Source organism: Carcharodon carcharias, chromosome 14 (genome assembly GCF_017639515.1).
Source record: "Carcharodon carcharias isolate sCarCar2 chromosome 14, sCarCar2.pri, whole genome shotgun sequence".
NCBI classification, from domain to species: Eukaryota; Metazoa; Chordata; class Chondrichthyes; order Lamniformes; family Lamnidae; genus Carcharodon; species Carcharodon carcharias.
Window position 1 is genome coordinate 32,589,995 of NC_054480.1, and position 16,355 is coordinate 32,606,349.

At 40.0% G+C, this 16,355-nt stretch overlaps 1 protein-coding gene across 6 annotated transcripts in view; it reads right to left on the reverse strand.

The window, feature by feature from the left end:
- Positions 1-9,515: 9,515 nt before the first annotated feature.
- Positions 9,516-16,355, reverse strand: part of kif3b (kinesin family member 3B) — a 69,159-nt gene continuing 62,319 nt past the window's right edge. For 5 of the 6 annotated variants that reach the window (XM_041204374.1, XM_041204372.1, XM_041204373.1 and 2 more), the window contains exon 9: positions 9,516-12,976. In XM_041204374.1, coding sequence (XP_041060308.1) covers positions 12,883-12,976 — 94 coding nt within the window. In that variant the 3' untranslated portion in view covers positions 9,516-12,882. The remainder of the gene's footprint in view (positions 12,977-16,355) is intronic. The other variant, XM_041204376.1, reaches the window with a different exon arrangement.

Genomic DNA, 16,355 nt, shown 5'->3' on the forward strand with positions numbered 1-16,355 from the left:
GTCATGCTGGGCAAGCCTTAATTAGACCATCCCACACAACCCCCTGATGGGGGAAAATCCTCCCCTAAGTCTTCACTCAGTTTGTTGGCTGCACTCCGGCTCAAGAAGGCAGCTCATCACCACCTTCTCCAGGGCAATTAGGGATGGGCAATAAACGCTGGCCTAGCCAGCGAAGCCCATATCCCATAAATGAACAAAAAAAATATCATTTTGAAAATTGTTTAGTGTATCTACTGTCGCCAGTACAAACTCTGTTGGCATTGTTTACAAATGTAATAAGGTTTCAAGTGCAATTTTCTGCACCTAGTCCTTTATGTAGCTAGGAAGCGAGAGCCCAAGCTCCAACTGTTGTGATGCTCAATTTAATATCTCCTGTTAGTCTCAAAGTAAACTTCTCTTGAGTACCTTGTTTTCTGTTTTGACCTAACTTCTTATCTAGTCTTCTATTCCAGATTCACACAATTTTAAGATTTTATTAGTAGTCTCTCATGCAGAATTTTACTTTCTGGTGTTCCAAATAAACGACCTGTATATTAAAGGAAGCTCTATGGTAACATCCTCAAGGAAATTAAGAATCTTTTCTGAGACAGTCCCTTTCTAAATCTATGCTCTTTATTATTTTAATTGGCAGGATTAGTTTATTTTTTTTTCTTAGTTTAATATCGCTTTGTACTTAATGAATTTTTATTATTGTACATATTTAAAATTTTCCAAAATCTCCTTTAGGTCTCTAAAATATATGCCATCTGACTGGGAAATTTTATTCATTTTCAGTCTCCTTAAGCTATCAATTAACTTTTTTTTACTCCTTCATGGGATGTGAGCATCGCTGACTAGGCCAGCATTTTATTGCCCATCCCTAATTGCCCTTGAGAAGTTGGTAGTGAGCTGCCTTCTTGAACTGCTTCAGTCCATGTGGTATAGGTACACCCATAGTACTGTTAGGGAGGGAGTTCCAGGGTATTGACTCAGCGAGTGAAGGAATGGCGATATATTTCTAAGTCAGGATAGTGAGTGACTTGGAGGGGAACTTCCAGGTGGTGGTATTCCCTTCTATCTGCTGCCCTTGTCCTCCTAGGTGGTAGTGGTCGTGGGTTTGGAAGGTTCTGTCTAAGGAGCCTTGGTGAATCCCTGCAGTACATCTTGTAGATGGTACACACTGCTGCTATTGTGTGTCAGTGATGGAGGGAGTGAATGTTTGTGGATGTGGTGCCAAACAAACGGACTGTTTTGTCCTGGATGGTGTCCAGCTTCTTCAGTGTTGTAGGAGCTGCACTCATCCAGGCAAGTGGGGAGTATTCCATCACATTCCTGACTTGTGCCTTGTAGATGGTGGACAGGCTTTGGGGAGGCAGGAAGTGAGTTACTCATCGCACGATTCCTAGCCTCTGACCTGCTCTTGTAGCCACAGTATTTATATAGCTCGTACAGTTCAGTCTTTGGTCAATGATAACCCCCAGGATGTTGATAGTGGGAGATTCAGTGATGGTAATGCCAATGAAATTCAAGGGGCGATGGTTGAATTCTCTCTTGATGGAGATGGTCATTGCCTGACACTTGTGTGGCACAAATGTTACTTGCTACTTGTCAGCCTAAGTCTGGATATTGTCCAGGTCTTGCTGCATTTGGACATGGACTGCTTCAGTATCTGAAGAGTCGCTAGTGGTACTGAACATTGTGCAATCATCAGCGAACATCCCCGCTTCTGACCTTATGATGGAATAAAGGTAATTGATGAAGCAGCTGAAGATGGTTGGAACAAAGACACTATCCTGAGGAACTTCTGCAGTGATATCCTGGAGCTGAGTTGGCTGACCTCCAACAACTACAACCATCTTCCTTTGTGCTAGGTATGACTCCAACCAGTGGAGAGTTTTCCCCTGATTCCCATTGACTCCAGTTTTTGGCAGGGCTCCTTGATGCCACACTTGGTCAAATGCTGCCTTGATGTCAAGGGCAGTCACTCTCACCTCATCTTGGGACTTCAGCTCTTTTTTCCATATTTGAACCAAGGCTGTAATAAGGTTAGGAGCCGAGTAATCCTGGCGGAACATGAACTGGGCATCAATGGGCAGGTTATTGCTAAACAAGTGCCGCCTGATAGCTCTGAACTGGGCATCAATGGGCAGGTTATTGCTAAGCAAGTGCCGCCTGATAGCTCTGTTGATGACCCCTTCCATTACTTTACTTTCCTGATGATGGAGAGTAGACTGATGGGGCAGTAATTGGCTGAGTTGGATTTGTCCTGCTTTTTGTGTACAGGACATACCTGGGCAATTTTCCACACAGCTGGGTAGATGCTGATGTTGAAGCTGTACTGGAACAACTCGGCTAGGGGCACGGCAAGGTCTGGAGCACAAGTCTTCAGCACTATTGCCGGAATATTGTCAGGGCCCATAGACTTTACAGTATCCAGTGCCTTCAGCTGTTTCTTGATATCACATGGAGTGAATCAAATTGGCTGAAGACTGGCATCTGTGATGCTGAGGACTTCTGGAGGAGGCCGAGATGGGTCATCCACTCGGCAGTTCTGGCTGAAGATTGTTGCAAATGCATCATCCTTGTCTTTTGCATTGTTGTGCTGGGCTCCTCCATCATTGTGGATGGGGATATTTGTGGAGCCACCTCCTCCAGTGAGTTGTTTGATTATCCACCATCTTTCACGATGTGGCAAGACTGCAGAGCTTAGATCTGATCTGTTGGTTGTGGGATCACTTAGCTCTGTCTATAACTTGCTGCTTATGCTGTTTGGCAAGCAAGTATTCCAGTTTCATAGCTTCACCAGGTTGACACCTCATTTTTAGGTATGCCTGGTGCTGCTACTCCTGGCATGCCCTCCTGTACTCTTCACTGAACCAGGGTTGATCCCCTGGCTTGATGGTAATCGTAGAGTGGGGGATATGCCAGGCTATGAGGTTACAGATTGTTTTGGAGTACAATTCTGCTGCTGATGGCCCACAGCGTCTCATGGATGCCCAGTCTTGTGTTGAGTTTGAAATATATCCCATTTAGCATGGCACGATGGAAGGTATCCTCAATGTGAAGGCGGGGCTTCGTCTCCACAAGACTGTGCGGTGGTCACTCCTACCGATACTGTCATGGACAGATGCATCAGCGGCAGGCAGGTTGGTGAGGATGAGGTCAAATATGTTTTTCCCTCGTTGGTTCCCTCATCACCTGCCGCAGACCCAGTCTAGCTGTAATGTCCTTTAGGATTTGGCCAGCTCAGTCAGTAGTGGTGCCACTGAGCCACACAGTTTCGGATATTGAAGTCCCCCACCCAAAGTACATTCTGCACCCTTGCCACCCTCAGTGCTTCCTCCAAGCGATGTACAACATGGAGGAGTGCTGAATCATCAGCTGAGGGAAGGCGGTACGTGGGAATCAGCAGGAGGTTTCCATTTGCCCATCTATTTTTAAATCCTGTAGGATATCTGATCTACCCCAATAGTTGGATGACAAATCAATGGCTTCCTCCCAGTAAATACTTTTGGAAACAATCACATGCTCTATCATTTTATTCATCTTTAAATGCACCATGACTTTATCCTTTAGATTTCTAATTTTGATACTGAAAAATTTAGTCGTACTCTGCCCAGCACCTAGGTTTGTTGAAATTATTTTTCAGTCTTCAAATTTCTGTCTTCATCTATTTTTTTGGAGTTTCCTCATTTAGTTTATTCTTAGCAGGTTATGAACAGTGTGTTTTTCAAAGAAAAATGAAGAATTTCATTTATATAGTGATTTTCATGATCACCGGACATTTCAAAACTCTTTACAGACAATTAAGTACTTTTAAAGTGTGGTGACTGTTGTAATGTAGGAAAATAAAGCTCTAAAGAGCTTAGAAATGCACAATAAACAAAGTTGGTTGCAGTTGAGATGTGAAAGATTTTAGAAAGATAAGAGGTGAACAAACTGGTAGAGAAATAGCTAAGTTCTGAGTTGCTCATGTTAGTGTTCAGAACAGTAAACTGTAAAATTGCGAATAGGACGACAAAGTATCATTCCTGAATTTTAAGCTGAGCTTGTTTGAGACACTGAAAATGGAAGGGACAGCTGAAGTGGCAAACGACTGGAATGTCAGAGTCATTCACAGATGCTTGACAAAGATATGTGATCCAATCCAACATTGTCATCACACCTACTAACAAAAAAGATGTCACATGGAGGAAAGATCATTGGTTAGGCTAGAGTGATTTATCTAACTCAAAAACAGAATTACCTGGAAAAACTCAGCAGGTCTGGCAGCATCGGTGGAGAAGAAGAGTTGACGTTTCGAGTCCTCATGACCCTTCGACAGAACTTGAGTTCGAGTCCAAGAAAGAGTTGAAATATAAGCTGGTTTAAGGTGTGTGTGTGGGGGGCGGAGAGATAGAGAGACAGAGAGGTGGAGGGGGGGATGTGGTTGTAGGGACAAACAAGCAGTGATAGAAGCAGATCATCAAAAGATGTCAACGACAATAGTATAATAGAACACATAGGTGTTAAAGTTAAAGTTGGTGATATTATCTAAACGAATGTGCTAATTAATGGATGGTAGGGATTTATCTATCTGACTAGAATATTGCCTCATTACTAACCCATTCACAGGCTGTCCATGACTGTATCATTTCCAGATCCAACTCTTACTTTCCACCATTTCAGTTTTCAAATGTTGTACGCTTGTACCTTTTCCTCAATTTTACAAAGGAATATTCCAGTATATGCATTATTTAAGTTTTTTTGTGTATCATTTAACTCATCTCCTAATTTTATTTCATTTCATCCTTTGCCAGTCTCAGCTGCCTACATTTGGGACATTCAGTGCTGTCATTTAGTTTATTTAAAGTTCTCTATGCTCAATCATCTCACCTTCACATTAATATCCAACCTTTCTACACAACTAACCCTCACCAGGATCACTTTCAGTTTCTCCATTTCCCTCCAACAGCACCCAACCGGTCTTAGGCTATCTGAAGCTACTTTCGTTTGGTTGAATTTGTTCTCATTCTCATCAACTTTTAACTGCATATATGTCCAAATCAAAGGTGTTGATAATTGCTACCTGCAAGTGTCCTAGCTGTGCTCATTTATTTTTCATATATGTAGAGCACTTGTTTCAATCCATCTTATGTCTACTAAACTCTTCATTCATTACATTGATGATTGAGTTAGTCTGATATCCTGTTCTTGGTCCCATCTGCAGAATTTCAAAATCAGGAGGGGTCTATATATAAAAAAATAGGAGAATGCAGCCCCTTGAGCTTGCTCAGCCATTCAATATGATCATGGCTAATCTTCTGCCTCGACTCCACTTTCCCCGCTTTCACCCTGATTGACATAAAATCTATCTATCCCAGTATTGAATACATTCAACGAATCAACTGAAAGAATTCCAAAGTTTCACAACTCTCGGTGGAGAAATTTCTCCTTGTCTCAGCCCAAGCGATCAATCCTTTCTCCTGAGGCTGTGCCCATATGTTCTCAGATCCCCAGCCAGGGGAAACAACCTGTCAGTGTCGGCCGTCTCAAGCCCCTTCACAATCATCTCTCATTCTTCTAAACTCCGGGGTACATGGACTCGATTAACTCAGCCACTCATTATACACTCTCATCCCAGGACCGATTTTAATGAAACTTCACTGCTCTGCCTCCTGGGCAGGTTATCCTTCCTCAGATATGAAGGCCAAAACAGCACACACTACTCTAGGAAGCAATAAAATCCAATATGCCATTTGTCTTCCTAATTGCTCGTTGTACCTCCATGCTAACTTTGTGTTCCTTGTTCAAGTACACCCGAGTCTCAATGAACATCAACATTGAAGCGTAGAGAGAAACTTGGCAGAAAAATTGAGAAACAGATTGTAAATCACTGGCGAAAGAACCAAAGCTGACATGAGAAAAAACTTTTTTAGTTAGCAAGTGGTCATGATTTGGGATGGATGGACTGCCTGAGAGGGCAGTGGAAGCAGTTCAATCGTGGTTTTCAAAAGGGAATTGGATAAGCAACTGAACAGAAAAAAATTGCAGAGCTACAGTAAAAGGGTTGGAGGACTAGTTAAATTGCTTTTGCAGAAATCTGATGCAGATTGATGGGCCAAATGGACTCCTTCTGTGCTGTAACCATTGTAAATTCAATAGTTCCTTATTTACTCTGTCTCTGACTCTTCCCTGCTTCTTGAACTTTTGGTTCCCTATCTTGTCATTAGGATTTCCACAGTATCTATTACAAGCTTGCTGATTCTCAGCTGTTTACGTATGCCTTTTTCCACTCTGGTTCCTGCATAAACTCAACTTATTTGTCAATTTCTCCACTATGTTTTTATCTTGTCTGGTGACACCACTTCCAAAACCAAATCTCGTGAAAGTGTTTCCTTTTCCCTCTGCTGACGTTTTCACCATCAAACATATCTTTCTTCCCCCTCCCTTTCTGTTTTCTGCAGAAATTGTTCTTCCTGCAACACACTTATTCTTCCAGCTAGGCTTAGCCAAGGACTTGGGTGTGCAGCCACAGCAAGTGTGTAAACTTACTTTCAAGAACATTTCCATGTGAAATATAAATTTACATATAAATTCTCCCAATTTATTATACAGTATAATCTATTTAATGGAGATCAAATGTGGTTGAGACAACTGTTTACTTGACATGCACTGTACATTCTGACTGCAAGGTTAATTCTAAGCTTTTTGTGGCTTGTCACTCAACTGCTCCTCTCAACACCACTCTGACCTATCCATCTCGAAACTTCAAGATCAATGCAAACTTCAGGAACAATATTTCATCTTCTGGATTCTCTGGTATCCTCTGAACAATGACTCTAACAATAGGCAAACTGCAGCTGTCTTCTACCATTGCCCTCATTCTCATTTCATTATGCTTACTTCATTTTGGATCTGATTTGCTAAACTCATCATTCTAATGCCTATTCACAGCTGCCTGATGTACTTAGTATATAAACATTTTTTTCACTACAAACCCTATTCATGTGCTACCAAATCAGCTTTCCTTATCTTTGTAACAGCACATATTTAGCCTGTGATATTTACTTGTTACTTCTTTTGTCAGTTGTATGAACTGTCTGAACGTTTTTCAAATAAAGACCCTTCATAAAAAATGTTATCTTCTTATAGCTATTCATTGATCGGCTGTGAATTTCCAGAATTTTCTGATTCCATTCAGCAAGCCAAGAGCAAATATAAACAAGCAAGCTGCATTTATATAGTGCCTGATGTAGAAAAATGCCCAAAGAACCCTCATATAAGTAGGATCAAGAGAAAATTTAAATGAGAGTTTTACATTTGAGATTTTGGGGGCCAGATGTCATCAGTGTTTGTGTAAGCAGCAGAGTTTTGAATGAGCTGAAGCTTACAAAGGGTGTAAGATGGAATATTGCCCAAGATAACATTGGAATAGTTGAATTTTAAGACAAGGGCATGGACAAAGGTTTCATTGGTTATTTGCAGGAGGTAGAAGTGGATGGTCTTAAGGGTTAAGTCAGATTATTTGCCACCTTGGCATCCTTTTTGGTCTGAGACAATGACAAGAGAGGAGGAAGACATCATTGGCAAGGACAGAGTTTGTGGCAAGGGCCTCAGATGATGACTTCAGTCTTCCCAATGCTTAGCTGCAGAAACTGCCACTGATTCATAATTATCTGTTCTTTTTGCCTCCCAGAGGGGTTACATGGCTGTGGAAGTAAGAAGTATCCAACAAGAATATTCCAGCCATCATGGTAAGGGGCAGGCTTGACAGAGCAGCTGGGCTAAGCCCATCAATTTTGCATGCTGTTGGACAAGCGATCTGAGGTAGTGGAATGTAGAACTGGGTGCCATCGACGTACACTTTGAACCTGACACGTAGATTATGTTGCCTTATAGGTGAGGGAGGATAAGCCATGGATAGGTCTTTAGGGGATAAAATTGGGAGATGTCACAGTGGAATCTAACTTTGGAGGAACAAGGATATTAGGGATGGGACTGTAGTTTGCAACTATTGAATGGTCAAAGGCGAGTTTTTGTTTGGGTGAGGGAAGGATTTGTTTTGAAATGGAATACCTGGAAAGAAACAGAAACAAAAAATGCTGGAAAAATGCAGCAGGTCTGGCAACAATCATAGAGAGAGAAACAGAGTTAACGTTTTGAATCCAACATGACTTCTTCAGAACTGAAAAGAAACAACCATTTATAACATCAGCTAGCAAGGGGCCAGGAAGGAAAGTTGGATGGTCACCAGTTTTGTGGTCAAGCAAACAATTGATGGCTCTCATGGACATTTTTGGCAGAGGAGATGGATGCCTAATGGTAACTGACATGATCCAACCATTATCTGGTGATTGATGTTTTAAGTCAGTTGTGTTTCAGACTTGTGGGTCCATAACAAACTATGCCAAACAGAAGGGAAAATGAGAAGCATACTATAAAAGTTAGCAAGATGGGATGGATAGGCAGAAATCCAGAATGCCTACGTTAGCCTGAGACTTGACTATTCCAGAAAATTCTGACCGGTCTCCCATATTTAACCCCATGATGTAATCTAAAACTTTGCAGCCATGAGCTATCGCGCAGTAAGTCTCATTTATGCATTACCTTGGACTTGTTGACTTACAATGCCTTTCAGTTAAGAAGTCATTTCAGTTAATGGTCAATGTTAAAATTTTCATTGTTTTCAAATCACTTCATGGCCTGGCCCCTCCCTATTTCTGTAATCTCCAGCTCCAAAACCCTGAGATATCTGCATTCCACTAACCCTAGATTCTTGAACATCCCCGATTTTAACTGTTCCAGCATTGGTGCCTGTGCCTTCAGCTGCTATGGCCCTGAAGTTCTGGAATTCCTTCTCTAAACCTCTGCACCTCTCTTTCCTCCTTAAAATCCACCCCTTTAATCAAGTTTTTGGTCATCTGCCCTAATATCTCTATGTGGCTCGGTGTCAAATTTAGTTTTATCAAGCTCCTATGAAGTGCTTTGGGACATTTTATTACATTAAAGGTGCTATACAAATAAAACTGTTGCTCACATGTGAATTAGAATAGTAACCGCAGGAAGATTAAAACACATATAATTATACATATGCTTAGACCAAACTAAGCAGGCACAAAATTACTAATGTATATTTACCTTCAGCATTCATCTGCTGTTCCATTTATGCTAAACAGCAGATATAAGCGACTGAAGAAATGGTATCTATTCTGATGTTCACTTCTTCAAAATGAAGTAACTCCAACATCTAAGCTAATCAGGTTAATTGCTTACTAATTGTTCACATGATTCATTTAATGGTATGAAGAGATAGAAAGATGGTATCAACTGTGAAAATTTAATAGATAAAAAGCCTTTAACTTTTCACATGTTACTATATATAGTGCTTATCGAATCACTATATGCAGTTCAGGGAACTGCACTTTCTGAAATTTTCATTTAGCTGTGCATTACTGTTTAAGAATTTACATTTCTGTAGCTCCTTGTATATTCTCAGGTTGTTCCAAAGTGAAAAGCTATGCAGGTGCAAAAAGATAAACTCACGGAAGGTTAAGTTCTAATCGCTTCAGAAAGTTTATTTAAGGTCATTTACAGGGTGCATTTACAAACAGAAGGGATTAAAAAAAAGTACAAGATGCAGAGATAATTTAAATTTATATATCATTTAAAGAAGGACATTCCTTTCAGTTTGAAATTTGGGACATAAACTTCTGTGTTGCATGACAGATTTTGTTTATTCTTCCAACATACAGTCAACTACATACACTATTGCTCTGGACACTGTCTTCAATCATATTATGCATTTCATATATCAGGCTACATGCAGGATTGTTATGCTGACACTGGAAATTACTGGTTTAAATGAAAATGTCAAGGTTTGTTTCTGGTTGAAAGTGAAATGCCTACTGAAGTTTTGGCCATTTGTTTTTGCTTCAATATTCTAAGACTACTTATTCTAGCAGCTGACATTAGAATAACTTTTGTTCTTATTCCAGATTTGCTGGATATATGTGGAAGATACTACAGCATTTTGTTGAAAACAAAATTAAGAAAATGTTCATAGGGATTTACACCAATTTGGTAACCTAAAAGTCAACACACTGGACATTTAGAAACCACCTATCATCAGCATATAAATTCTTTCTCAGAATTCCAGGGAGTGCAGGAATTGACACAGGCCGTTTTAAGAGAATTAGCAAATAACCATTAGTGTAATAGTAGCATTTCCATAATCCAGACTCCAAACTACATTTATGCCTTCAAACAGTAGCTAGCGACTCAAATATTTGCTAACCAACCCAAAACTGTATTAATTTTAGAACAAAATTTTATCAAACATATATTAGTTTAGTGTTTGCAGTTTGGGAATGCACAAACAAAATATTAGTAAATCAATAGTATAACTCAACACTAATGCCCTCTACATTTTTACAGGCACTGTTCACAGTGAAAATGGTAACATAAACGTGACAAGTATATTAAGCAACTTAGAATTTACTTTGAATTGCCTATGCTAAGCACCCTTTTAATTTAACAAAAACCAAGCAATTCTGATTCGAATTAAGGCTAAGAATTTGGCCACTTAAATCTCTTCTTTACTACTTATTAGAGACAATATTTAGGAAAACTGTTGCAGCTTCACAAAGCTGTTTCGCTCTCTCTGTCAGGCCCTTTTAAACAGAAGGGATTTCTTCTGAGGAATTCATATTGTGGTTAAACATTTTTCTGTTTGCTTCTTTTTAAATAACGTTTCTTCATTGGAAGTTGAGTGTATAATAGAATTTAGTTCAGACACAGAAAAACAAACTTCACATTTTAAGATATCCTGCCGCAACATTGTAAAATGCACTTTCAAACCTCTAAAATCAACATTTGAGAATATCTCTCCCACCCTAATTATTATTGATACAGGGGTTTGAAAAATAACAATGAAACCATTCAATTGTCCAACAAAACATACACTTTAAAAAGAAAGTCTGTGACCGGTGCCAAAAATGTAAACTCAATACATTTTTTGAGCATTTAATGGAAAATTGCCACTCTGCCTGCACTGATTTTATGACATTGCCGATTGCGAATATAAGGTATCAATGTACATAAAGACGCCCACATTTTCAATTCGAACCAGTGAAACAAATGCCTTAATTAAGAGATACTGTTTAACGTAAAGTGGACTTCCAGTTATTACTAGAATGGGTGAGACCTTTTGAGTAATATATCAAATTTAAGGAGGTCATAAAATGAAGTTATAACTGTCCAATCTAAGATCATGTTGAGTTTTTTATCATCTTAAATATTCTTCAATATTAACATCACTTTTTCAGGGAGAAGCAACAAAATATTCTCCCTAAGATACAATAGAATTCCTGACTCATGTAAGAATGTTAACACTCCCCTCACTTTATTTTTTTCTTTTAAATCAGGGACATTTACTTCTCAGCTTCAACTGAACTCTCACTCATCCCCTTTCATATTCCTAATTCTTTTTTTAATGCTACAATGTAATTTGACCTGTAAAGATCTATGAGGCATTGTGCTAAATTTTAAACAAGCCAAATATTGCAATAAAAGTTCCAATTGCAAAAACGCATAACATTTGAAGATGGATACTTAAATCTTTTGGACATATACCCAAACTCAAACTGATCCCAAATGTTGTGCATATTTGGGGGAAATTTTGCAAGTCTCCATTTCTATTAGAAAGCCTCGCTTAATGAATAATAGGTCAGGCATGAAAATCAGTTTGTCTGATTTTCCAATCAGTGATTCTGTCAAATGAGACTCCATGGGTGATGCAGATAATTTGTTGCACATCAGTAACCAAATTGACTTAGTGCCACATTTTTCTTGTAGCAACTGTGTGACAGTGTAACATCTTATCAAGCCCAAATGTGACTCGAAGAACCAAAATATTTTGGCGAGGTCGGATTTTGAGTCAGGATGCTGTCTTGGTAATATAAAAATTGAACCTATTAACAAAATTTCCTGTTATACTATTTTTAAGTTGGTGTGTAAGTGTAATTTATAATCAAAACCAACAATGCAAAAATTATTTATGATTTTGTAGTGGTAGAATGTTCAAGGAAGTTAAAACACATTTACTCCTGAATCACATTCCCGCTGCTGAACTAAACTGCTGCACTTACAGCCTGCTTAAAAGGTTTCTGATTTGTAGTTTTAAAAAGTATGCTTTAGAGAAGCGACATTGAGTCTTTATGCAAGGTTGATGTACACTAATACAAATCAGGTTGATGTCTCATGACCCAAAGCTATCCCCTAAGTAGGCAATAATTGCTACCTGTGCCTTACAATGTCAGACCATTGACCAGCTTTACTCTTTCTTACATGTTGTATTAGGGCCTGAAAAAAGAAATCATACCATACATTTAACATTCAAATTAAGCAGTAATAAAAAACATGAAAAATACCAACTATACATTAACAAAAGTTCAAATCTATTCTATCTACATTCAACTTTCCAACAAGAAAATCTAATAAATTAAAAACAGCAAAGTTATGCAGCATTTTTAAGAAATCTTTAAATACAATAAATTTCCTCGTAAAATGTGAGGTATTCTTTTGAGATATATATATATATATATATATATATATATGATATATATATATATATAGGATAATGTGTTTCTGTAGCAGCAAGCAGTGGCACTACCCACTTGGGTTATATTATGAAACAGATAACTTTGTCAGGTTAAGAGTTTGGGCACCTATTTGTCTAGCAGTGGAATGGTTTAGACTGTAAAAACAAAACACAAATGTAAATTTAATCTCAATCCAAACTATATTTCTGATCTACGTGATGTTGACCAGTGAGGTCAGACTAAAATTAGACCAGGAGATAAAGTTTACTCGTCTCCATTTTTTCCCCTGCTGACAAGTCATTATATCTTCATGAGAATAGGTTTACTTGGGAACAAGGCCACGAGACTGGGGGTAGAGTTGGGTTCCAGACCCAGTTGAAGATGAAGGTCCAATTTTTCTCCCAGTTTTAGGCCTGCTAAAAAAACAAGAAAGATATAACTGCAGTTAGCAAAACACATTCTTCTTGAATAATATACAATCCCCCCGCTAATACAGGAAGTATGAAACAGTAAACACAGGATCAATCTAAGATAAGCAAAAACATGCGTCTATGAACAAGTACTAATTACAAACAATCTCTACAACTCTGAATTCATACAAAGTTTAAAGTTTATTATTTAACTTGCAGATGGTGGTGTTATCATGCATCTGCACCCCTTGTTCATCCAGGTGGTAGAGCTCATGGGTTTAGAAGGTGTTGTCGAAGGAGATTTGGCGATTTGCTGCAGTGTATCCTGTAGATGGTACATACTGCTGCCACTGTGTGTTAATGGTGGAGGGAGTGAATGCTTAAGGTGGTAGTTGGGATGCCAATCAAGCAGGTTGCTTTGTCTTGGATGGTGTTGAGTTTCTTCACTGTTGTTGGAGATGCACTCATTTAGGCAATTGGTGATTATTTCATCACAGTCTTGACTATCTTGTAGATAGTGCACAGGATTGGGGAGTCAAAGAATGAGTTACTCAATGCAGAATTCCCTGTCTCTGACCTGCTCTTGTAACTCAAGTATTTATATGGCTGGCCCAGTTCAGTTTCTGGACAATCGTAACCCCAGAATGTTGAAGGTAGGGGATTCAGTGATGGTAATGTCATTGAATGTCAAGGGGAGATGGTTGGATTCTCACTTGTTGGAAATGGTCATTGCCTGGCACTTGTGTGGCATGAATGTTCCTTGCCACTCATCAGCCCAAGCCTGAACGTTGGCACAGATTGCTTCAATATCTGAGGAGTTGCGAATGGTACTGAACATTGTGCAATCATCAGTGAACATCCCAGCCTTGCAACACCTTGTTTAAAATTCTCATCCTTATGTTTAAATCAATTCATGCCCCCAAATTCATTCCCACACATTCCCCAACACCGTATCTGTTCTTTCCCCCATTTCTGTAAATGGCGGAGCAAAAACAGCAGGGATGTGCAATAGGCCAAAGTTAAAGAAACGCTGACTAATTGGTTGTAAAGCTGGAGAATGTAAGATAGTGAGAGGCAGTAACATGAAAGGCTTTAAATGCAAGGATAAAAATTTTAAATTTGAGGGGTTGGGGTTCTGACAGCCAATGTAGGCCAGTTAACACAGGGTGATACGTGATCATGATATGATGTGGGATAAGACATGGGTTGTCAACTGCTGATCAATGGTCTACAAGTAGATTGGCAAAAGGTCTGTCAGAAATAGCCAGAGGTTTAGAATGCATTATTCACCTAGAACAACTAGTTTACACTTCTCTCTTTCAAACCCATGCTTGAGCACCATGACCATTCAATTCAGCAGTAACTTAGCTTCACCACTCATGTGAGTGCAAGAAGGCTCACTGCTACAACATATTACTGTACCCCTCACCTGAACCTTGATCTGGGGCTGATTACCAGCAACAAGTTTCACATTTAAGTAAAACAAAATAATAAATATATTCTCAATTGTGTAACTGATTTGTATACAGAAAAAAACACTTTAGTTGTGTTGTAGGGAATCCATGGAATTTTCATAAAAAGAGAATGTGGACTCAAAAACAAAAATGTTGCATATCATTGCATTAGTGCACAGAATGAGTTTACTCGTGTATTATTCCTTGAAGGACCTTTTGCATTCATACCTTGAAAAATAAAATTCGTCAGAGATTGACCTGGTTGCACAACTAAATCAATCAATCCATGTTTTTAAAAACAAGATGGCCTTTGGATATAGTTTTCACTGTCTCCTGCTAACGCAATATGGCCGTACAAGATGGCTGCTGATACCAGGCTGTTCATACGCACTGCTCCACGCATGCACAGAGATCCAATGACGTCACTGCTGGAGCCTGGAGCCTGCAGCCAGGAACTCAGGAGTGGTGGAATGGGGAAGAATGATGAAAGGCAATATAGTTTAAAACTCACAGCAACCTGCAATCCACTTACATTACTATCTGCACGGAGCATGCGTGGTGCTGCTACAGGAAGCTGAGTAGGGGCGAGTGCAGCCTCAGTAACACGGAGTCTTACATTGCTGCATATTGCCCATTACAAAATGGTGGCCGCACATGCGTCCTGTTGCACATAGTCCCCTAAAAAGATGGTGGCACAAGCTATCATTTTTAAATTAACCAGATCATTTTTAAAAACTCTTCTCCCATTTCCAAGATGAACAATGTGATCTAGATCTAGAAGGTAAGTGAAGCATTTAGAAGTTTTGATCATGAGGTGTAGAAGGGAGAAAGATAAAAGTAAAAAACAAACAGAATAAGGACCAGAAAGACAGAGCAGAAATGAAGTGCTTAATTTTTTTGTTAGTAATTAACATGAATCAATCGCCCGTGAGGTTACATACGGTGAATCATGACAAACTATAGTCTTCAAGTGAAGCAGAGTTAAAGGCTGATGGATATTTGGACAAGATATAATTTTACAGTCATACATACAAATATTAATATAAGAACAGATTGTGTTATAATTTCTAAGCTTGGACATAGAAATCTAGGCAGAAACTGTAGCTGAGTGATTATGTTATTCGCCAGTCATCCAGATGCCTGGAATTTTGCCCTTGACGGGCAGGCGGACCTGACCGACTTGGCGGTGGGCGGGCAGCCGACTGCCGCCACCGAAACAGGCCGTGCTGCCATTTTGCATGGGCAAGCCAATTAAGGCCGACCCAGCGCGTTAATGACTCCCGTGTAGAACGGGAAAATCGTTGCGGAGGCGGGTGTGTTCAGACCGCCAATTCCAATGGGGGACTGGCTGTTTGTATAAAGAGTGGCCAGGCAGCCTTGTTGAGGCAGTGCACCATGGCCAGTCAGAGAGAGACAGGCTGCTCTCAGAGCACAGGAGCAGGAGGAGGGGGGGCAGGTTGCAGGATAGGCCAGCGGGGGGGCCACTGTGCCTCTTGCTTCTCAGATGCATGCCTTGCTGTCCTCCTTGAAGTGGTGTCCAACCGTCAGGATATTTTGTATCCAGAGGATGGGAGGAGGAGGGCCCTGCATGTCACCAGGCAGACGTGGCAGGAGTTGGGTGAGGAAGTAAACGCCCATGCCACATGGAACACCATGCCACAAATGATTCAATGATTTGCTGTGCTCTGGAAGGGTGAGTGCCATGTCAGCCTTGGCCATTTGACCCAGTAGGTAGCCTTAGCCTTTGAGCTCCCCCCACCACCCCCTTCCCGTCTTAGTGTCATTACTGCATTGGGCATTTGGCGCACACTGAGTGGGCAAACAGACAGTGATCACGCTTACATCAGCCTTAGTGGTTGAGGAGAAGATGGGCTCTTCCTGCAACATATGTTGGCGTTTATCACATTTGAATAGTCTGGGGGCAACCTACA